The 10,641-nt window shown below is 42.5% G+C and overlaps 1 protein-coding gene across 4 annotated transcripts in view; it reads right to left on the minus strand.

The window, feature by feature from the left end:
* Positions 1-10,641, minus strand: part of TMEM255A (transmembrane protein 255A) — an 89,740-nt gene that overhangs the window by 49,232 nt on the left and 29,867 nt on the right. For all 4 annotated transcript variants that reach the window (XM_027861406.1, XM_027861409.1, XM_027861408.1 and 1 more), the window contains exon 3: positions 1,610-1,672. In XM_027861406.1, coding sequence (XP_027717207.1) covers positions 1,610-1,672 — 63 coding nt within the window. The remainder of the gene's footprint in view (positions 1-1,609; positions 1,673-10,641) is intronic.

Raw genomic sequence — 10,641 nt, forward strand, 5'->3', positions numbered from 1 at the left:
CCCAGCTGTCCCATGCCACAGTGGTGGTACATATCAAGCCTGGAGTTCACTAAACTCCTCAGATATTTTTCACATCAACTGTAGTCTAGCCAGACCTCCACCATCTTGTACTTGTAAATTTAATTTTCTGAATCCAAATGGAAATTGATTTTTCAAATCCAAGTGTAAGATATTACATCTATTCTTAAAATATTTCATCTCCTTAAATTTGTCTCAATGTTCTAGCCTGCCAAGAAGTTTTTAAATCTTAACTCTATCATCCAACATGAAGTCTACTATTCCCAGCTTCATGTCATCTGCAGACATAAGAAGTATGTTATCTAGGTCTTTATGCAAATTGTTGAAAAAGTGTGAAAAAAAACACTGGGAGAAGCACTCACACACTCCCGTCTAACACACCTTTCCATCGTATTCCACCCCTACACATGTACCACATTCTGATGATGGATAGTGTCAACTGGAAGAAAGGTCTTCCTTATATTCTGAGCTGAGTTCTGCCTCCCTGTATCTTCACTTCCTTCCCCCATTGTTCTTGGTTCTGCCTTCTAGGGTCACACATAATAAATGTCTAAGCCCTCTTTCCCCAGGACAACCCTTGGAATACTTGAAGACAGCCATTGTGCTCTCCCCAAAGTTTCTCTTCCCTGGTCCCTTCAACTGATTCTGACATGCCAGTTCAGAATCCCCTCCCCATACCAGTCACTCCATTCTGGCTGAGCGATAGTTCTCATCATCCTTTGGAAAATGTGGCCCCCAATCACCAAGAAGACATACTAGGGGACATACATCCCCAAGGACAAAAGGCTGAAGACATTCAGGGGGAAAGAAAGGACAAAGCTAATAATTTGCTTGGCAGTGCTCAAATATGGCAGCTCTTGGGGGTCCATCTTCATTTAACTGAGGAAACTACTCTTCACCAGAAGAAATGCAGTGTGGTATAGCAGAAAGTGAGGCAGCTAGGTGGCACTGCGGTGGATAGAGCCCTGAGCCTGGAGTCAGGAAGACTTGAGTTCAAATCCAGCTTCAGACACTTACTAGTTATGTGACCCTGGGCAAGTCACTTCACCCTGTTTACCTTAATTCACTGGAAAAGGAAACAGCAAACCACTCTAGGATCTCTGCCAAGAAAACCCCATGGACTATATAAACATGGTATCATCCACGGAGTCACAGAGTTGGATTCAACTGAATAACTGAACAACAACAGTAGAAAGAGTTCTGGACTTGGAATCTGGAGACCTAGGTTCAAATCCTGCCTCTGACTAGTAGTTACTAGTTGTATGACCACGGGCAAGTCATTCCTCCTTTCTGAGCCTCAGTTTCCCCATGTATAAAATGGTGACAATTACATAATATCTACCTCACAGAGTGGTGAAGAAAGTACTTTGTGAACCTTTAAGCTCTAGAGAAATGAGTGTTATGTGGCCCATTCCTACCATCAACTCAATGTGTTCCCATTAAAGTTTTCTTAAATGGCTTTTCTGGAGCCCTGGATTTATTTCTAAGCTGGATACGAATTATCTTTGCATCAAGCCTATGTCATAACCATACATCAATGGAAGATATAAAAGCCCTCTATGGCTCTTAATGCCACTGCTAACAAACTTACCATTTGCCTTTTATTTTCAATTAAGTTTGAGCCGATGATTCCGAGAAATGATCCAAAGCCAAGCTGAAAAAACAAGATAACATCGCTTTAGAAAAAACACTCAGTGAATGTCACAGTTAATTACCTGAGTTGCCACTAGCTTCCAGGGGGAAAATGCCCACCAGTGACCAGCAAGAAAACAAATTGTATCTGGGTTCTGGAACCTAATGGTTTCTATATCGAACCAATGATGGCTTTGGTCTCCATTAGGGGTCATTGATATATCAAAATAGAAATGGTTAAGTAAATAAATTATGCTTGTGTTTACTCTTTTGTCATTAAGGCCAACTGCTGGGTAGGGACTTTTTTGTTTTTTAAGTACCCTTCTGATACAGAGCATTAAGGAAGAGATTCAAATAAAGAGATCATTAGGGTAAGAATGCAGTGTCAAAACCATCCTCCAATTTGCTTGACCCGCTAAGGTTTACAAGGTATGTAATAGAAATTAGCCAGGGGATGTATGATAAAACCAGATGGAGTTGATATGCATATACCTACACAAAAAGGAAACCCAAGAGAAGAACACTTCCCCTAACATTTGCCAAATATGTCTTGGGGTACGAACCATACCCCAAAACTGAAGTGAAAGGACTTCACGTAATATACACATATTCATTCTGTATAAACTTTTGTGAGTCCTTATTGTCCCCCCCCTCCTCCAATAATCCTGAACTCCTGGTGAGTAGAGATTGTATTTGAACGTGCAGCACCCAGCAGAGGACTTAACACATGGTAGGTGTCTAATAAATACCTGCTGATTGCTTATTGACTGAAGGGTTGTCATCAGTGAAAGCCTAAATGAATGGCCTTCAAGGAGAGGGGTATATGAGGTAGCCTGGAGCAATGATGGACAGTCAAGGTGGTACCTGCCTCTAAAAGTCCAAAGCTTTCCAACAGTAAACAAGTACAGAGAAACATTGAGTAGGGAATATCTGGACAAGGGAGGGGTGTTTGATGACAAACACAAGGAGGGAGGGGGGCCAGAGAGATAGAAGAGAAATTCTCTGGAACCAAATATCCCAGAAGCCTTGAGGGAGAATCAGAGATGCTAAAAGCTGAAGGGGATCTCAGAGATTTGCCCTTAGCCTGATCAGGAATACCTTCCATGATAGATCAGGTAAGTGATTCAGCCTCTACTCCCAGGAGCCAAGATGAGCATGTCTGAGGCCTCTTCCATTTAAATATCTGAAAACAGCTCCCCACTAAGTCTTGTTCTCTACGTTAAACATCTCGAGTTCCTTCAAGCAAACCTTATGCCCTGTCTTCTCCAGTCTTTCTCCCCATTCCGATCAGTCTCTTGTAGGCCCATTCCAGCTTGTCTTTCCTCAAAGGTGGTACCCAGAACTGAATGTGATACTGCAGGTGTGGTCTGGCCAGGGCTGACTAGAGTACAACCATCACCCCCATCATCCTGGCCACTAGGCCTCTCCAAATGCAGCCCAGGATCACGTTAGAGGTTTTGGGAGTTGCCACCATTGGTTCATACGGTGCTTGAAATCAACTGCAATGACCAGACTGTTTCCATAAGAGCTATTGTCTAGCCCCATCCTATGCTTGGGAAATGGATTTTTCAATCAAGTACAGAAATTTACATTTTTCCTATTATATTTTATCTTGTTCTTTCAGGTGCAAGTTCTAACATGTGATATCTTTTGAGATACAGACTTTCATCTAGTGTGTAACCACCCTTACGAGCACTATGTCATCTGCACACTTGACAAGCATGCCATCTATCCTGTCAGCCAAATCACTGATCAAAGTGCTGAATAGCACAAGGTGAGGGACAGATTCCTGGGGTACTCCATTTAGAGACTTCACTGTAAGCTGACATTGATTCCCTAATGACTTTTCTTGGGGTCTCTTCATTCAAACAGTTCCAAATTCACCTCCTATCATTTAGCTCCCATTTCGCCATCCTGTCCACAGGAAAACCTGAAAGACTAAGTGTATTATGTCTTGAGCATTCCCCTGATCCACCAGCCTCTTAACTCTGTCCATAAAAGGAAATGAAATTACTCTGGCATAACTCTGTCTTGATGAAACCATGTTAGCTTTTGGTGATCACTATTTCCCTTTTTAAGTGTTCATAAACCATCGCCCATAATAATGTATTCTAAATTGTGTCTGAAAAAAGATGCCAAGCTCCTACTCTTTTACTTTCAGACACTGCCCTCATCTCTTTATTAAAAGTGGGACCACTTTGCTCATTCTCCAAGACCTTTCAAAGACCACACGAAGTGGTTTAGCAATGACATCGGCAAGTTCTTTCAATGCTGTAGCTTGTCGTTCATCCGGACCTAGGGTCGTGAATTCAGCAGGGCAGTGAGATGCTACCTACCCTCTCCATTTATCTTGGGTTTCCACTCCCTAACCGATTTGGTTTTATATTTCACAGCCCAAAGATCATTCTCCTTAGAAGAGAAAACAGAAGCAAGATGAGAACGAAGTGCCTTCTCACCACTCTTTGTTATTTATGGCTCATCGATCCATCCATCCATCCATCCATCCATCCCAAGCAGTGGTCCTATCCCTTCTTTTATCCCCCTCTTTCCCCTCAAATAGCTTTTAAAAAAGCCTTTTAGGCATCCTTAGCTTTTTTTCTCAGCTTCAACTCATTATGAGATGTAGCTTTTGACACTATTGTGATAGCGCTGGTCCTCTTTTGTATTCATCGTTGGTGACTTCCCTTTGTTCTGGTCTTTTCTACAAGTCGTTACAAATCTGAGTTAATCAATGAGTTCCCTGTGGTCCTCAGTCTCTTCAAGCTGCTCCTCCTTTTGGAATTTCCCCAGAAAAAATACTGAACCATTGAATCCTAGCTAACCTTTCTCTGAGCCCTTTGAAACCTGCTCTCCCCAAACCTAGATTACAAGTCAGACTATCCTTTACTTTCCTTGCATACTCTGTGATGAAACATTCACTTGCCCTGAAAGTTCTTGGCATTTCTATGTCAGCAATCAGTTCCATCTTTTGGTCAGAATCAGGTCCAGGAGAGCAGTCCCCCTTGTTGCTTTTTCTGCTTTTTGAAGGCTGAAACAATCACTTTAATCAAGTCATAAATTTATGACTTACCTGCTTTTGGCAGAGAGAGAATATAAGCAGCAAATCCCACCTCTGACATATACTGGCCATGTGACCCTTAGCAAGTCATCTAACCTCTTAGCGCCCCAGGCTACTCTCTCAGACTGTAAGCTACAAAGAAGGCACCAACCTGCACTGGTAGAGGGAGTTTCTTTGTATGGGAGTTCCCTATATCAATGAAATCCTAAGTCTAGTCCCTATCTCAATCTCTATGAGTATATTTGAAGTCCCCCACCCCTATATTATGCCAGATTTGTGATCTTTTCCCAAACCTCTCATCTAATTCCTCCTGCTGTCCAGGTGGTCTGTAGTATAGAATATTGCTTCTATTTCTAACTCCATTGGTCCCTCAGCCATATGTTTCCCATCGTGCTTCCCTCCTCCCCCAGTTTCTAGATTCCTCATATTAGCATCAATTCTTCAAATACAATGCTACTCTTACACCTCTTTCTACCTATCTAGTCACAAACAAGGGCCAGCCCACCAAGGTTCAATGAATTTCCCTCACTGCATTAGGATCTCAAGTTCACCCCATTTACTACCCATTCTTTGTTCATCTTTACACTGACATTTGCAACCAAAGTTTGATGGTTGGCCCTCTTCTTGGATTATGTCTCCTATGAATTAACTGGTTTCCTCTTATGCCACACTTCTTTCTGTTATACCTGCTTCTCTCTGGTGAGGTTTATCAGAATCATAGTTTTCTCCATTCCACTCCCTTTTCAGAGAATGCTTTCTTGATAGACAATACCTCAGGAAAAAAAATGTTTGTATTGGCCCTCGTTAGGTGTATTCCATCATTTGTCAAGAGCATGTCATTCTCCTTTATCAAGCTATGGTTCCAAAATCCAAATCCCGTTAACAAACACTCTCTTCTTACTTAACTGTTCACTTCCCAAATCTGTCTTTCTCTTCTGAATTTCCTACCTTCAATTGTTAGCAGTGATGAAAACACCACCTGTGCTTCCAAGGGCTTTGGTTTTTGCCTGGGGCTTCATAATCCATAGGAATGTTCTCTAGGTTCTATTTGTGGGGTATTATTTATCTCCACATGAAATCACCAGAAGCAGGTGGTGGCCATCAGGTTTGACAATTCTGGGGTAAGGTTCTTTCATGTTCCAGATCTGTGCCCTGAAATTCTCAGGTGTAAGTCTATGTTATATCATATGTTATAGGTAAGTCCCTGTTATATATTATATCAATATTATATCAGTTCAACAAATGCCTGCTTTGGCACCCTTAGGCAGAACATCACCAGCCACTACGACCTACCTCTTCTTCCTTTGGTTATTACTGGATGACCTTTCACTTGATGTCACCTTTGGGGCCACATCATATTTTGGAGCACAAGGAGCCACTTCTTCCAGTGGTGATCTAGCACCTGCCCTATGGGAAGAATCTTATACTTAATACATTGCTGCAAATGTTCAGAGGTCCTTCTTTTCTCCTTCTTTCTCTGTGTCACATTCTACCACGCTCCAACCTCCTGACACAGAAGAGAATTGTCCTCTACCTCTTCATACAGTTTTTCCATTTTGTTTCCTCCTTGAAGCACTTCCATTCTCTCAAGAAATAGAGCATTCTCTCTGATAACCTGGAGAGTAGAAATGTATTCCTCTAGCTTCCACTTTCTTCTCTAGAATGAGAACTAGTTTTAATTTTGAACACTTACAGGTGTTTCTTGCCATTGGCCAAAATACAAACATAGCCCACTCTCTGCAGATCACAGCAAAATTCCCCTTGCCCCCTCTATTTGCTTAAAGTGAATTCACAGTCTTTGCCTTGTTTTATTAGTTTCCTGGTCTAATTCTTATGGCTAATTGCTATGGCAACGACCTACTCTAAGTCGGCATGAGATCTGAGATATCAATATAATGAAATCCACCCACATCCCTTCACCCAGCGGCTGATCTCCAGGTCCTTCATGGACACTATGCTCTCTGACCCAACTTGTAGAGGCTTAATTGATTTAGCAGATGGAAGCAGACAAGACAGAAACAACCAGGACACAAGGTGAAATCAAATTATCTAAAAAGATCTACGTAGCTTGTTTTACTTAGCTGCCGCTTTCCTTAACACTTCTTTTATATCTAGCCTCCCTGGCCCCATCTAAGGGCCAAAGCTTAATTTATTTAAAAGACAGAAGTACACAATGGTACTAGGACGCAGGATGAAATACAATCATCTAATGAAATCTACAAATCTTGTTCACCTTCTCACTACTTTCCAGAAGCTCTCTGAGGTTTCTAAGAGGAGTTAATCCCCATTGATTTGTGATCTGGTGAGGGAGGGGGATGAGATAAAGGGAAAAAAACCCTTCCTGGCAGCAAACCCTGAAAGAGCTGGGACTGTTTCTGCTAACTACTTACTAGCTGGCTGGCCGGCCTTGCATAGCTCACTCTCTGAGCCTCATCAGTTCCTTTCTCTGTAAAACAGGGGACTAAACTAGATGATCTTTGAGGTCCCTTTCAGCTCTAACAACCTGTGATCCGAAGACCTTGTAACTTTTCAACAAGGGCCTGCTTATCTTTGAATTTCCTCAGGGACTACAGTAAGCTATGGTGAAAAGAGTGCTGAACTTTGGGTCATAGGATACAAGTTCAAAACCTACCTCCACTGCTTCTTAGCTGTGAGACCTTAGACAAGTCCCTTCCCCTTCCTGGGTCTCAGTTTCCTCTTCTATAAAATGGGAGTGTAGAGTTGATGAACTCTAAGAGCCCTTCTAGTTCCAGAGTTAGGAGCCTATGTGTGACCTTGGGCAAATCACTTCCCTTCCCTGGGCCTCAGTTTCCTCTTCTATAAAATAGGAGCATAGACTTGATTAACTTTAAGAGCCCTTGTAGCTCCAGAGCTAGGAGCCTATGTGTGACCTTGGGCAAATCACTTCCCCTCCCTGGGCCTCAGTTTCCTCTTCTATAAAATAGGGGCCTCAGAGGCTCCAGAGCTAGGATCCTATGACCTTCTCACACTCGGTGTTTGCCTTTTGACTCAGTATTAGGTAAATGACAAGAATGATAGTTCAAATTTCCCTTTTTGGAAGAGATCTTTTTATAGGCTTATAGCCGGGCTACAGAAGGATTGTTTGAAAGGAAGGACAGTCTTGGAGGTAGCTGGCATGCTAATCAACCCCAGGGAGTACTTTACAAACCAACACACTCCTTAACACCCACATTTTTTTTTTCAAGATAGGACTTTTTTGAAAGCAGCAGGCACTTGTGGTCAGGCCACTGCAATCTCTGTCAGCATTTATTCACCCCTTCCTCCACCCCGGCTTCACTTCCAGACAGAAGGCACTCCCTCACTCAGGGTCGAGCAGAAACAACCAGGTAAATGCAGAAAAGTAATTTCCCTAAGTGGTTGGCACGACAGCTGGTGCCCTCTCGTCCCTGCCATTCGTGGGCTGAGCCTGCCAGGCTGGCTGAGAACAATAGCTGACTGATTGGCCTTGATGGGGCTGTGAAAGATGATGAAAATTAAATTAGAGGAGAAATGGTGAGAATAGGCCAATTAATCTTAACACCAGTTGCAGAGGAACAAGCCTTGCCTTGATTTCTATTCACTGAAGGGCTAGGCTTTCACAGGAGGAAATATTTCAATTCTAGGACTGACAGGGGAAAAAAAATTCCAGCCCAGAAAAAGGATAATAAATCCTCAGAAATGTCCTTGGGGGGATATAGGGAGATGAGGGGCCTTCCTCTGGTGGGCCCTCAAAGTAGATGGAATAGCTTATCATTCCACAATTTTTCATCAGCACTTTAGGTTCGGGAAGCCACAGACAAGTGCCTAGTATACCCGTCTATTGGATAATCCAATCCCAATGAGAAAACCTCACAGGCCCCACAGGCCTCTCTAGAAGCCAGGCACAATATCTCCAATCTCCAACCCCTGCCAACAGATGTTCTCCCTGGGACTGAGTTATCTCTGTTGCACAGACTCCCCTGGAGGGCAAACAGACATTCTCTAAAGAAGCTGGGCAAACAGAGAGCGGACCTGCTCTGTCTGGCCTTCCAAAGTGGGAGACTGAGCCTGTGGATGCTGCCCCCACTGGCTTGGCCTCCTGGGAATCTGTCCAGCTGGCCTGATGGCTGGGATCCAATCACAATCTTTTCTCTTCAGGTTGGGACGTGTGCAATTTGACAAATGACTCAGAACTTAACTCAAAGGAAGGCCAAATAAGGCAGGGAAATGGGGCATATGCAAGTTTGGAAAAATATATTCTTGGGGGGTGGGGGCAAGTGGGTGGGGGTAAAGGGAGTGAGCAAACACGTCCAGAGAGTCTGGTGCATACTGACCCTCTGATAGACATGCAGGAAAATGAATGAAAAAAGTCCTGGGTGTCATACCTGGCAACCCCCCTCCCCCCCATCTCATTTCCCAAAATCCAAAGAGGCAGGAAGGGCTATGCCCAACCTGTTTGGAATTCTTTATCAGTCTTTACCTAATTTCAAGACAAGATGAACTCTTGCAAATCTCTTCCACTCCTGCCCAAGGAAAAAACTCCTAATGGCATGCATCTAAATTTAAAAACATTTAGGCCTGGCTGGTTATTTAGTTAGGACTTTAATCCTTATTTCTTCCTTCCTCCCCCTCCCCCCAAATTAAAATTTGGTCTGAGTCCTTGCTGTCCATCTGTATGACTCTGAGCAGGTAATTTTCCCTCTCTGGGCATCAGTTTCCCCAGAGGCTCGTAGCTCACAGACCTCAAAGGCCATCTATTTCAACCCTCTCATTTCATGGAAGAAGAAACTGAGGCCCAAGGATTGGAAGGGACTTGGCTAAGGTCACACAGGTAGTAAATAACAGAACTGGCATTTGAAGCCAGGTCTTCTCTCTAGATCTGAAGTTCTGTCTGCCTCAGTTTCTCAGTAGTTACAGAAGCTTGAAAGGAGCCCAAACGAAAGAAAACCACTAGTGCCATGCTGAACACTCTATTTTTTTACACATTACATTGCACTTTTATTTTTTAATTTTTTAAAGTTTAATGATTTTTTAAAATTTTTTCCCCAGTTACATGTCCAGAAAATTTTAGCATTCATATTTACAAGATTTTGAGTTCCAATTTTTTTTCCTTCCCTCTTTCGAAAATGGTAGAGAGTTTGATATAAGTTATACATGTGCTATCATGTAAAACATATTTCCATATTAGTCACAGTTGTGAAAGAAGAAACAGATTAAAAGGAAAAAGAAAACCACGAGAAAGAATAAAGTAAGTAAAAAATGCTTCCATCTGCATTCAGAGTCCATCAGTTCCATATCAGGATGTGGATAGCATTTTCCTTCCTGAGTCCTTTGTATTTGTCTTGGATCATTGTGCTGCTGAGAAGAGCTGAGTCATTCAAAGTTGATCGTCATACAGTGCTGCTGCTAATGTGTACGATGTTTTCCTGGTTCTGCTCATTTTACTTTGTGTCAGTTTGTACAAGTCTCTCCAGATTTTTCTGAAATTTGCCTGTTCATCATTCCTTATTACACAATAGCATTCAATTACATTTACATGCCACAGCTTGCTCAGCATTCCCCAACTGATGAGCATCCCCTCAATTTCCAATTCTTGGCCACCACAAAAAGGGCTACTATAAATACTTCTGCACATGTGGGTCCTTTTCCCTTTTTTATGATCTCTTTGGGATACAGACCTAGGAGTGGTATTGCCGGATCAGAGGTTATGTACAGTTTGGTTGCCCTTTGGGCACAGTTCCAAATTGCTCTCCACAATGGTTGGATCAGTTCACAACTCCACCAACAGTGCATCAGTGTCCCAATTTTCCCATATCCTCTCCAATATTTATCATTTTCCTTTTTTGTCATATTAGCCAATCTGATAGGTGTGATGTGGTACCTCAGAGTTTTAACTTGCATTTCTCTAATCAAAACTGATTTAGAGCATGTCTTCATATGCCTATAGATATCTT

This window comes from Vombatus ursinus, unplaced genomic scaffold, assembly GCF_900497805.2.
Source record: "Vombatus ursinus unplaced genomic scaffold, bare-nosed wombat genome assembly UNPS02014735.1, whole genome shotgun sequence".
NCBI classification, from domain to species: domain Eukaryota; kingdom Metazoa; phylum Chordata; class Mammalia; order Diprotodontia; family Vombatidae; genus Vombatus; species Vombatus ursinus.